Source organism: Cuculus canorus, chromosome Z, assembly GCF_017976375.1.
Source record: "Cuculus canorus isolate bCucCan1 chromosome Z, bCucCan1.pri, whole genome shotgun sequence".
Lineage (NCBI taxonomy): Eukaryota > Metazoa > Chordata > Aves > Cuculiformes > Cuculidae > Cuculus > Cuculus canorus.
Window position 1 is genome coordinate 66284257 of NC_071441.1, and position 15255 is coordinate 66299511.

The 15255-nt window shown below is 44.1% G+C and overlaps 1 protein-coding gene across 2 annotated transcripts in view; it reads right to left on the reverse strand.

Annotated features, from left to right (window-relative positions):
* The window catches only part of TARS1 (threonyl-tRNA synthetase 1), a 41318-nt gene that overhangs the window by 12649 nt on the left and 13414 nt on the right, over positions 1-15255 (reverse strand). Inside the window, exons 1-5 of one of the 2 annotated variants that reach the window (XM_009566108.2) lie at positions 4033-4111; positions 3410-3490; positions 2352-2542; positions 1483-1606; positions 260-381 (exon numbers count right to left, since the gene is read on the reverse strand). In XM_009566108.2, the coding sequence (XP_009564403.1) occupies positions 260-381; positions 1483-1606; positions 2352-2542; positions 3410-3490; positions 4033-4053 (539 nt within the window). In that variant the 5' untranslated portion in view covers positions 4054-4111. Of the gene's footprint in view, positions 1-259; positions 382-1482; positions 1607-2351; positions 2543-3409; positions 3491-4032; positions 4112-15255 lie in introns of those variants that run through there. The other variant, XM_054055487.1, reaches the window with a different exon arrangement.

The window sequence follows — 15255 nt, forward strand, 5'->3', positions numbered from 1 at the left end:
CCTCTCTTGCAGCTTAAATCCATTACCACTCCTCACCTATCCTACATGCCCCCTTTAAGTACTAAAAGGGTACTATAAGGTCTCCCCAGAGCCTTCTCTTCTCCAGACTGAACAAGCCCAACTCTCATTCTGTTCTTGTACAGAAGGTGCTCTGTTCCACTGATCATCAAAGATTACTTCATTCCTGGAACAAGTAGACAACAAATTTTGCTGTCACTGTCACACCCCAGGTCCTAAAAAAGAAAAATACAAAACCTACCCTTCCTCAAGGAACATGTCATAATAAAATCCATTTTCTATTGGTGGACCGTAGCACAAACATCCACCATAGATTCGCTCCATAGCTTCACCCATTATGTGAGCACTTGAGTGCCAGTATACCTAATAGAAGAAAAAAAAGAAAGGATCAGCCTGAACACAAACAATGCATTCCTGAGTATTTTATTTAAAACCATTTGCTTTTGAGGATACTTGATGCAGATCCCATATTACAGCAGTCTGCAGAAACAAAGTGACATTCAACAGTCTCACCCTAAGCACCAATATCTGCAAAAGGTAACATTGGAAAAATCGTTTACAGACTGGTAGAAAATAATTCTTATTTTCTGCTACTGTTAAAACGATTCAATCATTGTTAAGATGTCAGGAAACTAATCCAGGAACTTTAATTTTAACAAACGCCAATCAATCAGCTCTGCACAAAGACCAAAAGATGCAATTTAAGCATAAGGCCGTGGTCCTAATCCAAATTTTAAGCATGGGAAATCCCTCACTGAGGTACGACAGATCATAAAGTTACACTCTATCTGTATAGGTAGTACACCTATAGTTTTGATAAACTAAAAGTAAACCTATAAGACTTAGTGTGCTTTTATTTGCACAGACCAGAAAGTATGAATCTCAATGAAGCTACCATTTAGCCACCATGAAACCACTAAATTTGAAAACAAGGTATCTGTGCTGAGTTTGACTGACAGCTGCTTTTACCAAACAACTTTTTCTTAAGACAGTATATACAAGTTTACTGGATATCCACATTTATCTGAATGAATAGCTAAAAGAAGGTACAAACTAAAAGAGCAGCCTACTTGGTAGTTTTATGATTGTACATAGACAGTATTTTTGTGTTCAGTATTGTTTTCCAAGTAAGTGCTGAAGAGGTCAGTTCAAAAGACGTACTTTAGTTCAAAAGACATACTTTCGATTAACATGAATTCTGCACATATAAAATTTTAACAACAACAGACTTTACATGAACTACAGAAACTGCTAGCAGACCTGGCTACAAATACCCAGCAGACTGCACATTATCTGCAGTACTGCAGCTCCCTGGTAAGGACGTATTAGAAAATGCAGATTTACTTACACGGCAAACCTGTTTCTTCCTCATCATCATCTGAGCACAGTAAAGATGCAAATAACTACTCAAGGCTGCATTTAATGCAAATTCAAGAACAAAAAAAACTGGTAGAAGACACTCACTGCTTGAGCCTCTTCATCTTCAAACTTAAGCAGCTCCAAGGTACAATCCTCCTCCAAAGGACGGTCTAGATCCCAAACCATCTTGTTCACTTTAGCAATAACAGTGTTGTCAGCCAAGCCCTGACTACAGAATAAATAGATGACATATAATCTCATGAAATCAGCAAGGAGAAGTTCCCCCTACTTGCCCTCCATGTTGAATAAGATTTCAGGAGTGCTCAGAGTGGGTACAATATAATAAATAAATTCCAAACAAAAGAGTAGTTCAGCCAGTCTTGAACATTTATGAAAATCCTACTCACATCTAAGGGACAGTAAGAAAAGTGTCCTGTACATTCAACATTTATACATTTATACATTTATTAATGCATTTGACTTAGAGGTAGTCACCTCCAAGCATTAACCTGACTTCAAAACACCACTGCAATAAAAGACAGAGGTTCTCTTTTAAAAACTATCAAATATAATTTCTCATTTAGTAACTTAAAGTTTTATTTCCAGAAAAAATCCTTCCCTTGATCCCAAAGCACAAAAGCATGAAGGTTCCAATGACAAGGCACATAAGCATGAAAAAAAAGGCATTTCACGTCTAGGATTCACTCTGGTTTTGCAATTTTAACTGTTAGGATGTCCAGTGTGCAGTGTTAAAATCTCCTCTATGGCAAGTCTGAGTAACCTGTAGACATGGAATGCTTTTTTTGTTGGGTATCTCCCATACAAGTAAAAACACAGTTAAGTGAAAGATACTCGTACTGTTAAGTCTTTCTGGAATCAACTGAACTCAAGCATCACCCGCATGCTCACAGCCACAACCAGCAGCTAGAGAGCTGTCTAAAAATTACTGAATGTAATACAGGATAAAATCATACCTAATTCCACAAGCAATTTGATAAGGAGTAGTCTTCCAGGATTCAGCATCAACCTGCTTGCCATCAGGTAATGTAACTTTAATGGGTTTACTGTCATTTGTAGCTCTTTCTGCGAGGAGGGCATCATGTTCAGCTTTAAGCTTATTGTACATTTCTAAACGCTCATTGATAAACGCAGGCCAGGGATTCAGCTATATACAATGAAGGAAGAAAAAGGAACAAATCAATAGATTATATTAGAGTAATCTAGTATCACATTATGTTAACAATACAAACAGAATGGATATACTTTTCGCATGCAGCTTTGTGATGGTATCTATATACGTGCTTTAACTAACAAATAATATTTGTTGCTACAGATTAACTATATAGTAATATTATAAGACCTAATCTTAATGAAAATTATTACCTCGAAATGTACTACTGTACACTTACTCAATAAACTACATATCTGCTAATAAGCAACTACTTTTTCAAACACCTGTTTAAATAAGCTACACAATGACAGAAATAATTTTGAAAAGACAGTACAGGTTCAACATAAAACCAGGTTTTTCTTATTAGGTCAATGAAAAGAAGGAACGCTCCTACTCTGAGCCATCCAGACAGAAGCTGACTCCAGCCTACAAATCAGCAGGACTATCAGGTTGGGTATAAAGAAGGTTGTTCAGCTCTGCAGCTGACTCAGGGTCAGTGCTGGCCAGCAGCCGGCCCTCCCTGTGTGCAGCCAAACGGATCTGTTTACCCACCAGAAGGGCAGACAGGTTGAGGAGTTAGGCAGGCTTTCCCAATCCCAGAGACCTGCTGCCTACCCCCTGGTGCAGAGGCAGGGTGGAATGATCAAGAACAGAAATCACAGCCGCTCCCTCATTACACCAACATAACTTGCCGCAAAAAGCAACAAAGTCGCTTCACATCAAACTTCAGTAAAACAAGAAACAGTGGGAAAAGGAGTAAGAAACAAAACACTTTAGAGAGATGAACTGCACACGGGGCAGCAACACGGCACACGGGGCAGCAACCAGGATATGGCATCTGTCAGCCCTGGAGCAGCTCACCTCCATCCGCCCTCCATCGCCGACTCCGTCCTTCGGTTTCTTCTTCCCGCAGTCTGCCTTTTTTTCCTCCTCAGCGTTTACCTGCGGTGGAGAGAAGCACCATTTCCCCTCTGCCTCGCACCTACAGCGCTGTAACTCCCCCTCACTAGGGAATCATAGAATGGTTTGGGTTGGAAGCGACCTTAAAGCCCATCCAGTTCCAAACTCCCTGGCATGGGCAGGGACATCCCACCAGACCATGCTGCTCATGGCCCATCCAACCTGGCCTTGAACATCTCCAGGGATGGGGCAGCCACACCTTTGCTGGGCAACCTGTGCCAGTGCCTCACCACCCTCGTTGGGAAGAATTTCTTCCTAATAAGTAATCTAAATCTTCCCTCCTCCAATTCAACGCCATTCCCCTTCATCCCATCACTCCCTGCCCTTGTAAACAGCCCCTCCCCAGCTTTCCTGTAGCCCCTTCGGGTAAGAGAAGCTGCTCTACGGTCTCCCCAGAGACCGCTCCCTCCTCGTTTCATCTCCGGGTGAATCCCCCCACCCCTCCACGCTACCCCAGGGTGAGGGCACAAGCCCCATTCCCGCCGCGGCGGGGTCGCCCCCTCCGTGCACGGCGCCGGGCCCACCTCTGCACCAGCGCCCGCCATAGCCACACGCGGTGCCCGACAGGGAACGCGAGCGCGCAGGCGCCTCCTTGGAGCCGCGGCTGATGCAACTGGGGCGGGGCTGAGCCGGGGCTGAGCCGGGGCGGGGCTGGGCTGGGAGGGGGTTGAGGCGGGGGCTGGGCTGAGCTAGGGCGGGGCTGAGCCGGGGCTGAGCCGGGGGTGGGGCTTAGCGGGGGCGGGGCTGCGCCGGGGGCGGGGCTGGGCTAGGCTGAGCTGGGCTGCGCTAGGCTGAGCCGCGGGCGGGGCTGCGGGGCGGGGCTGGGCTGAACTCGGCCGCGGGCTGCTGCGAGGATCGGGACTGAGCTGGGCTGCATGGCTGGGGCCGGCTACATAGAGCCGGGCTGAGCCGGGCTGCGGAGCCGGGCTGCGGGACTGGGCTGGGCTACGGACGTCTGCGCGGAACTGGACTGAGCCGGGCTGCGGTGCTGAGCCGGGCTGCGGGATTCGGAGCGGCTGCGCGGAGCTGGGCTGAATCGGGGTGCAGGACTCGGGGTGGCTGAGCGGGGCTGAGGTGGACTGCGCGGTTCGGGGCGGCTGCACCTCGAATCCTGTGCTCAGTTCTGGGCCTCTCAATACAAGAAGGGTGTTGAGGCCCTGGAGTGTGTCCAGAGAAGAGCAATGAAGATGGTGAGGGGTCTGGAGAACAAGTCTTACGAGGAGCGGCTGAGAGAGCTGGGGTTGTTTAGCCTGCAGGAGAGGAGGCTGAGGGGAGACCTTATTGCTCTCTACAACTACCTGAAAGGAGGTTGTGGAGAGGAGGGAGCTGGGCTCTTCTCCCCAGTGACAGGGGACAGGACAAGGGGGAATGGCCTCAAGCTCCACCAGGGGAGGTTCAGGCTGGACATCAGAAAAAAAAATTGACAGAAAGAGTCATTGGGCACTGGCAGAGGCTGCCCAGGGAGGGGGTTGAGTCACCATCCCTGGAGATATTTAAAAGACGGGTGGATAAGATGCTCAGGGATATGGTTTAGTCATTGATAAGAATGGTTGGACTAGATCCCGGGGGTCTTTTCCAACCTAGTGATTCTGTGATTCTGAGCTGGACTGAGACAGACTGCGGCGCTGAGCTGGGCTGACCTGGAGTGCGGAGTTCGGGGCAGCTGCACAAGCCTTTGCCAGCACCTGGGAAGGTGTCAGCGGAGTCAGAATCCTCTTACCCCCGAAATCACAGAATTACAGAATCATTTTGTTGGAAAAGGATCATCCAGTCTAACCGCACCTGTCCACTACTAAACCATATCCCTGAGCACCGATTCTTCATGTCTTTTAAATCCGTCCAGAAAAGGCCCGAGGGGGACATTATAGCAACCTTTCAGTACCTGAAGGGGCTACAGGAAAGCTGGGGAGGGGCTTTTTACAAGGGCATGGAGTGATAGGATGAGGGGGAATAGCTTTAAATTGGAAGGGAAAAGATTTAAATTGGACATTAGGAAGAAATTCTTCACACTGAGGGTGGCGGGTCACTGGCACAGGTTGCCCAGGGAAGCTGTGGCTGCCTCATTCCTGGAGGTGTTCAAGGACAGGTTGGATGGGGCGTTGGGCAGCCTGGTCTGGTGGGAGGTGTCGTTGGGGTTGGAAATGGGTGATCTGTAAGGTCATTTCAAACCATTCTATGTTTCTATGATTCTGTGATTCTTCTAGGTAAACTGAATAAATAAAACATCTACCCACCAGAATGTGTTTTTCCTCTGATCAACATTTGACAATGGAGTGCCCTCAAGAATCCATCTACTGGCAGCTACTGCTCAGTGCAGAGAATTCTATGATTCTATGGTGACTCCACCACTTCCCTGGGCAGCTGGTTCCAGTGCTTGATAACCCTTTCACTGAAGAAATTTTTGCTGATATCTAATCTGAATGTGGCCAGCCTTCACCCTCACAGAAGTGGCAAGGGGGTGAGGGACAAGGCGGCACCCAGGGACACCTCACAAACATTCCCCTCAGGCAGGTTCTGGTCAATGGCAAGTTGAACATGAGCCAGCAGTGTGCCTAGGCAGCCAAGAGGGCCAGCCATGTCCTGCAGTGCATCCAGCGCAGCTTTGCCAGCTGGTCCAGGTGGTTGACCGGCATTGCTAGCTGGTCGAGGTGGGTGACTGTCCCACTTTAGTGCCCGTTGGTACATTGAGTACTGTGTGCAGTTTCAAGCACCACAGCATAAAAAGAATATCAAGCTAACTATAAAGTGTCCATAGGAGGGCCACAAAGTTGGTGAAAGGTTTAGAGGTGAAGACATATGAAGAGCAGCTAAAAGCACTTGGTCTGTTCAGCCTGGAAAAGAGGTGACTGAGGAAAAATCTCATCACAGTCTACATCTTCCTCACAAGGAGAGGAGAAGGAGCAGGCACTCATCACTTCTCTCTGGCAACCAATGACAGGAGACCTGAGGGAATGCAGGAAGATGTGCCAGGGAAGGTTTAGAATGGATACCAGAAAAAAGTTCTTCACTCAGAGGGTGGTGGAGCACTGGAACAGCTCACCAGGGAAAGAGTCACAGCAGCAAGCCTGACAACATACCAGAAGCATTTGGACAATGCTTTCAGATACGTAGTGTGAATTTTGGCATTGTTCTGTGTGGGGACAGGAGTTGGTCCAGATGATCTTTGTGGGTCCCTTCCACCTCAGGATATTCTATGATTCTATGAAAGATGAATCAACTAATGGGAGTACTCTTTGCAAAGCAGACTAAAACAAAATAAAATAAAAATGGGATTGACCGATGTTTGATTTGTATCAGAAATGATGTGGCCAGCAGGAGCAGCAAAGGGATCCTCCCCCTGTGCTGGTGAGGCTGCACCTGAAATGCTGTGTTCAGTTTTAGGCCAATCACTACAAGGAGGACATTGAGGGGCTGGAGCACGTCCAGGGAAGGGCAACAGAGCTGGTGAGGGGTCTGGAGCACAGGGCTTCTGAGGAGCAGTTGAAGGAACTGAGGCTGTTTAGCTTGGAGAAGAGAAGGCTGACGGAAGACCTTACTGCTCTCTACAACTACCTGCAAGGGGCTTATAGTGAGGTGGGTGTTTGTCTCTTCTCCCAACTTACAAGTGATAGGATGAGAGGACATGGCCTCAAGTTGCACCAAGGGAGATTTAGATTGGATAATAGGAAAAATTTCTTCACTAAAAGAGTGGTGAAGCACTGGAACAAGCTGCCCAGGGAAGTGATGGCGTTTGCTTCCCTGGAGGTGTTAAAAAATGTGTAGACATGACATTTCGGGACATGGTTTAGTAGGCATGGTGGCATTGGCCTGATGGTTGTACTGGATGATTTTGGAGGTCTTTTCCAACTTTTATGATTCTATGATTTCTCAGGATCTGAGTAGACCCTATCACATATAGACCACGGAGTATACCCACTTTGCTTGTCCCTGTCCAGAGGGGAGGTTTGGTGGAGGTCGAGGCGTTGAAGGCTACTGGTGTCCATAAGAAAAGACTGTGATACTCAGGCACAGTTTTTTGCTTTGTAACCTTCCTCTCCTTCTCTCCCTGCTGTTGTTTTTACTTCATAATAAATAATATCTTCATTTACTAAGGTTACCTTCTCTCAGCACACTCTTGTGTGGGCTCCCTGAGGGGTCTATCTCAAGGCCCTTAGTGCATTTGGTGAAGTGGTACAGCAGCCTGGTGTAAGAAAGATGTTTATGACAAGATCTTATGTTTTTAGAAATCCCAGCATAATGTCCTTACTTGGAAGGATCTAAAATCAGGGGTCAGTCTTGTCTTGGAGCTCTGCCACCTGCAGAGCACCCAATGCTTCTGCTTGCTGTAACAGCCACTTCTTCATCTGCACCAATGATCTGGGATTTTAAAATGTTTCAGTCAGCTACAGTGTGCTTAGTTGGACAGCAGAGTACCTCAGACTCTACAGACTGTGACAAAAATGTTCAGGTAAATTATGCCATTTTGCATAGCTTTCAAATACTGTTAATGTGGGGGAGAAGGATGGATGAGAGAACATCACCACATTACTTGATCATAAATGTAGGACCTTAAAAAATTGTAAATACTTATATTTTTAAAGATATTAAAATGCAAATATGTAGTAAATATGAACTTAAAGAATCAGGTCTAGACCTGAATAATTTACTTTTTGTCTGAAAGGAGACTATGAGCAGCATAAATATTAGCAAAAATATTTCTTAAACAGGTACATTAAATGACATGAGATGTTCTGTAGCAATACAATATTTAATAATAAAAGGGATGATTATTTTTAAATACTAATTTTTAGATTTGCTATATCTTCTAAATTCTCTTTTTGTGAATGAATTACAACTGGCTAAGAGACACTACATTACAAAACTTACAGATAGATTATCTAGTCCCTAAGTGAACAAGACCTTGTACTGATACTGTTAAAGAGATGATTAATAATTCAAAAGCAATCCGGAGAACTGCGGGAGAACTGTCCCTTTTTCCAGCAGATGGCAGTAGCAAAACACGCTGGGCTGATGAGAAACCGGCTCACCTATCTTGTCTTTGGGTAACAGGATTTATGGCATAAAATACAAAAATAAATTACTTTTACTGGCTTCACTCGTTAAGCAGCGTAATTAAAGACGTGTGACCTAACTCGACTGGACTCTAAGCCAGTGTAAATTGATTTCAGTGTGCTGTAATGATTATCACCAATTGAAAGAATGTATGTTACTGCTTCATTTGAAGTTTGTTGGAAAAAAAACGTGGTTGGAAAGCTTGATTGGTATTACTATGTCATTTGGCTTATATTTCACTTAGGAAAGCTAAAAATCAAAATACAATAAAAATTAAATAAAAATGAAAATGAAATCAGAACGAAAACGAAAATGTAAAAAATTTAACATTTAAGAAAAGAAATAGTAAGAAAAGCTAATCAGAATATTAAAAAGGAGACTAGCACAAAGAAAGAGAAACAGAGGGTAAGTGAACATACAGGGAATTGAGGAAAAGAGATGATATTTTAAGGAAAATACTTCACAATCTGTAACACACCTACACCATTTACTTGCGCTGGGTGCTCTGAGAGAAACCCATGTAACTTGTGATGCAGCACTAGACTTTCTGTAAAGTGTCTTGGTTTTGCTACGTTTGGTGTATGTTAAATACACTCTGTTCACTGTAGACCTTTTACTATCTTTGCAAACTCCCAGCTAATTTGAAAATCAAGTTGTATGATAGTCATCCATTTACATCCAGGGTTCGAAAGAAATCATTTAGATTCAAGGCCTACTGGATTTCCGTGAGCCAACATCAAGAAAAGAACTGTCAACTCCATTTACAAAATGATGCAAATATGGGAACCTCATCCTTGAGAATATAAATCTTTTTGTGCAATTTTCTGCTGTATTAATTTCACCGGGGCTGGTAGAACAAAGCTGCAGACGTCTTGAAGCCCAGTATAGCAAGCTTAGACATGTAGATTCAGAAATTAACAACACTTGATGTTATATAAAAAATAAAGTTGTCATTAAATTAAAATACCCGTGAAAATAACTGAAGTCCTGATTCAAACTGGAACATGCTGGGAAAACTGAGTATAAGCCTTGGCTTTTGATAGTTTTTCAACTTTTGTGGCTTTACTGTTAAAAGAAAATAGTTGTCTTTTTAGGAGGATAAGAAAATTAACTGATATTTAATAGAAGGGAGGAGGCTAGTTTTATTTTGTTTCTATATCTATTACGGCTTCACGTACAGCAACTATAGGATGTGGTCCAGTAGCAAGGAGTCTGCCAAATCCACCAGGTAATTTCCTGCTTCTTCCAGAAGGTATCATAGAATCATAGAATCACTTGTTGGGAAAAGACCTTTGAGATCATGGAGTCCAACCATACCTGTCCTCTACGAAATCATATCCCTGAGCACTTCATCTACCTGCCTTTTAAATACCTTCAGGAACAGTGACTCAACCACCTACCTGGGCAGCCTGTTCCAGTACCCAATAAACTTTTTGGTGAAGAAATTTTTTCTGATGTCTAATCTGAACCTCCCCTGGGGCAACTTGAGGCCATTTCCTCTTGTCTTATCACCTGTCACTCAGGAAAAGAGACCAGCACCCAGCTTGCTACAGGCTCCTTTCAGGTAGTTGTAGACAGTGATAAGGTCTCCCCTCAGCTTCCTCTTCTAAATAACCTCAGTTCCCTCATCCACTCTTCATAAGACTTGTTCTCCAGCCCCTTCATCAACTTTGTTGCCCTTCTCTGGATGCGCTTTAGGACCTTATTGTCTTTCTTGTAGAGAGTGGCCCGAAACTGAACACAGGATTCGAGATGTGGACTCGCCAGTGCTGAGTACAGCAGCAGAATCACTTCTCTGGTCCTGCTGGCCACACTGTTTCTGATACAGGAAAAGATGCTGTTGGATTTCTTGGCCACCTGGGCACACTCCTGGCTCATGTTCAGTTGGCTGTTGACCAACACCGCCAGATCCTTCTCTGCCAGGCAGCTCTCCAGCCACTCTTCTCCAAGCCTGTAGCACTGCACGGGGTTTTTGTGTCCCAGGTGCAGGACTCTGCGCTTGGCCTTGTTGAACCTCACCGCATTGGTCTCAGCCTATTGACCCAGACTGTTCAGATCCCTCTGTAGAGCCTTCCTACCCTTCAGCAGATCAACACTTTCTCCCAGGTTAGTGTCATCCACGAACTTACTAAGGGTAGAATCATAGAATCATGGAATAGTTAGGGTTGGAAGGGACCTTAAAGATCATCTAGTTCCAACCCCCTGCCATGGTCAGGAACAGATCCCACTGGATCAGGCTGCCCAAGGCCCCATCCAGCCTGGCCTTGAACACCTCCAGGGATGGGGCAGCCACAACTTCCCTTGGCAACCTTTTCCAGTGTCTCAGCACTCTCACTGTGAAGAAATTCTTTCTAATGTCTAGTCTAAATCTGCCCCTCTCCAGTTTATATGCATTCCCCCTGGTCCTATCACCACAAGCCTTTATGAATAGTCCTTCTCCAGCTTTCCTGTAGGCCCCTTTCAGGTACTAGAAGGTCTCTATAACATGTCATCTGAACCTTGTCTTCTCCAGGCTGAACAAGCCCAACTCTCTCAGCCCGTCCTCACATGGAAGGTGCTCCAGCCCTCTGATCATTTTTGTAGCCCTCCTCTGGACCTGTTCCAACAGGTCCATATCTTTTTTACATTGAGGATTCCAGACTGGACACAGTACTCCAGATGAGGTCTCACAAGAGATGAATAGAGGGCCAGAATCACTTCCTCAACCTGCTGGCCACACTTCTTTTGATGCAGCCCAGGATACAGTTGGCCTTCTGGGCTGCAAGTGCACATTGTGGGCTCATATTGAGCTTGTCATCAACCAGCACCCCAAGTCCTTCTCTGCAGGGCAGCTCTCAATCACATCATCCCCCGCCATCTACTGAAAATGGGAGTGCTCCGATCCAGATACAGGACCTTACACTTGGCCTTGTTGAACTTCATGAGGTCCTTAGAGGCCCATTTCTCCAGTATGTCCAGGTCCCTCTGGATGACATCCTGTGCTTCCAGTGTGGCAACTACACCACTTATCTTGATGTCATCTGCAAACTTGCTGAGGGTGCACTCAATCTCGCTGTCAATACCATTGATAAAGATATTAAACAGCACCGGTTCCAGTACAGACCCCTGAGGGACACCATTCGTCACAGATCTCCATCTGGACTTTGAGCCATTGACCACTACTCTTTGAATACGACCATCCAACCAGTTTCTTATCCACCTTTCCGTCTACCCATGAAATCCATATCTCTCCAATTTAGAGAGAAGGATGTTGTGACGGCCTGTGTCAAAGGCTTCACAGCAGTTAGATCACATCCATCTGTTTACCTGTGTCCACTGCTGTGGTTACCCCATCCTAGAAAGCCACTAAGTTGGTCAGACAGGATTTGCCCCTGGTGAAGCCTTGCTGGCTGCCATTAATCACCTCCCTGTACTCTATGTGCTTTAGCATAGCTTCTAGGAAGATCTGTTCGATGACCTTCCCAGGCACAGAGGTGAGTCTGACTGGTTGGTACATTCAATTCCTTCACCCAGGTCATTGATAAAGATATTGAACAGAACTGGACCCAGCACTGAGCCCTGGGGACACCACTTGTGTCCAGCCTCCAACTGGATTTAACTCCATTTACCACCACTCTTTGTGCCTGGCCATCGGGCCAGTTTTTAACCCAGCAGAGGGTGCGCCTGTCCAGGCCAGAGGCAGACAGTTTCTCAAGCAGAATACTGTGAGAAACAGTGTCAAAGCTTTACTGAAGTCCGGGTACACAACATCCACAGCCTTTCCCTCATCCATTAAATGGATCAAATGTAGGAGACACCCGGTTTCATAGCTATAGTTATATGCTCATTGTTATAGATGCTGGGATCACAGGTTACAAATCCAAGGTCAAACTTAATACCAGGGTTCATTCCATGACATCAGACAAGCATCGGACTCCTACTAAGAATCCTTGAGCCTTTTAAAGAAGTGAGATGCTGGGTGATTTTTTAATCTTCTTTTTTTCCTCTAATAAAACTAGATTTGGCTTTCTGCTTCTTCGTAACAAACATTCAAATGATAATCCATGTTTTGTATTTCCCCTTCATCTCAGGTTTACCCTCACTTTGTGTGGCTAAAATGTTTTAGCATAGTTATAGGTAATTCAACAATTTTGTGTTATCTCACATCATGAAAAGTAGCAGATGTGCGTACACCCAAGTAAACTCAGATCTTTCCTTTGTTCTTTTCATAGAGCTCATACATGTCTTTTCAAGGGGCATATTATTAACCCAAGTGACATACCTGGGTTTAGGATGCTCTTTCAAACCTTTGCCTCCTAGGATAAACTCCCTCCCTCTCCTCGAAGTAATACAGCAGATTGTTCCTATTTTCCAGTAAGATTTGCACTTAAAAACATAGAACCATTGTTTCTATTTGATATGAAATCCGTTTTTGGATACTGATCTCAGAAAAAGATGTGCTGTCTGCTGTTGTGCGGATCTGTGACTCCCCTTCTGGTCACCTCTCTCAGTCTTGTGACTGGGCTGTAAGAAGGGAATTCAGAACTCTTCCCCTCTATTTCCTGTTCTTTGGTTACAACAGAATAGCAATGCAGCAGTCATTTAAAATGTACACAATTCCATACACTGAGGATGAGGGGTGATAAACTGAAAAAAATTATATTGTATGTCCTTAGCTGTCCTTAATCACAACTTCAACTACTGCAATGAACTGATGTTAAGTATCCAATTGATACAACTTTTGCCCAAACTTCTGACTCTTGGATATTGCCTTGGCTTTTCTGCATAAATTTAAATTAGCTTTTACTATAACTGAGTACCACCAATACAGTCTACTACAAAGAATGTTTTTGCCCATGTATGGGATTTTCTGGAAGCCCAAATACTTTTGCGGTAACCTTTTTTTCCTTAACAAAAAGCTATGATGGTTCATTTTAGTGTGTATTTCAGGATTTGAAGTCTAAGAGTACAGTTTATTTCAGATATTTTTGTAATGATGGGATTCCAATTTCTGAAGACCTTTTCTTTCCTTTAAATATCAGCCATATTTTTTCCCTCAGAATAGTCTTTTCTGTGCCTGTAACAACAGGCTATGGATATATTTACATTAGTATTTGTACAATGAAAAGTTAAATTTCATAATTTATGAGATTAAAAAAAATAATTAGCACAAAAAATCATTATCCTGATCTGACATCCTTCCTATATTCTCAGCAGAAAAAGAAGTGCTTTGCACATTATGGAGATGAAATTGTTCGTTCATATTCTCTGTGAACAGTCTGGGTCATTCTTTTGGTAAGGCTGTAACCATTGATTTTCTAAATTCAATTTCTTACTGCAAGCAATAATCCATCACACTCCATAGCACTGGAAATGCTCTCTAAATACCAAAGGACAAAAAGTTCTTCCATTAGCTTCTCCTCCAAACATTCCATCAGACAATTTTCGGGGGAAGTGGCAGAAAACAGAGGAAGAGCAGATGTTGCATTCTAGGATTTTGTTTCCTTTGATCATATTTTTCATTGCAGTTATGACTTAATTCCACACATTTCCAGTAAAATTTACTTTATTTGAAAAATATGTTCTTAGTTTCTCATTTTAGCCATGACTCAAATGCTCTGGTGATCTTCTCATTAACATCCCGTTTTAATGATGTTTCATGGATACAATTTCATAACACTGCTTCAAATAAAGAAATACATGAAAGCTGATGGAAACAGCAACATCTTAACTGTATATTTTGTCAAACTTCTTGTGAGAAGTTATATGAAGGCCTTCTTCTTTGTGTCCTTTTAATTTAGAAGTATTTAGACTATTACTAAAGATAATACTAAACTGGTAAATAATTTTAAGGTTTTATATCTACAGGAACAGAAGGCAGAAAATTCTCTGTAGTGAGCAGTAGCTGCCAATAGATGGATTCTTAAGGGACTCCATTGTTAGATGCTGATCAGACGCAAAATATATTGAGAGGATGTGATGGTAGTGGTGGAGATACAATGTTTCATTTATTCACAATTTACTTAGAAGAAACACAGAATCATAGAAACAGAATGGTTTGGGTTGGAAGTGACATTAAAGATCATCCATTTCCAACCCCCCTCCCATGGGCAGGGACACGTCCCACCAGACCAGGCTGCCCAAGGCCCCATCCAACCTGTCCTCGAACATCTATAGGGATGGGGCAGCCACAGCTTCCCTGGGCAACCTGTGCCAGTGCCTCATCACCCTCATTGTGAAGAGTTTCTTCCTAATATCTAGACTAAATCTTTCCCCTTCCAACTTAAAGACATCCCCCCTCGCCCTATCACTACAAGCCTTTGTTAACACTCCCTCCCCAGCTTTCCTGTAGCTCCTTCAGGCACTGGAAGTCACTATAAGATCTCCCCTGAGCCTTCTCTTCTCCAGGCTGAACAACCCCAATTCTCTCAGTGCGTCCTCATAGCAGAGATGCTCCAGCCCGCTGACCATCTCTGTAGCCTCCTGGTCTCTGTACGCCTTCCAGCAAGCCCACATCCTTCTTACCTTGGGATTTCCAAGAACGGGATGTGGTGCCTTGGCAATAGCATCGACCAGAAGAAAAACAACTGATGACTATTTTTAAAACATCTCTTCCATATAAAGGGATCAGAACATCTCTTTTCAGTCTTCTCCTTACTAGACTAAGCAAACTTATCTTTTGAGTCTGTGTCAGGGAAATATGCTTCCAGGCTCTT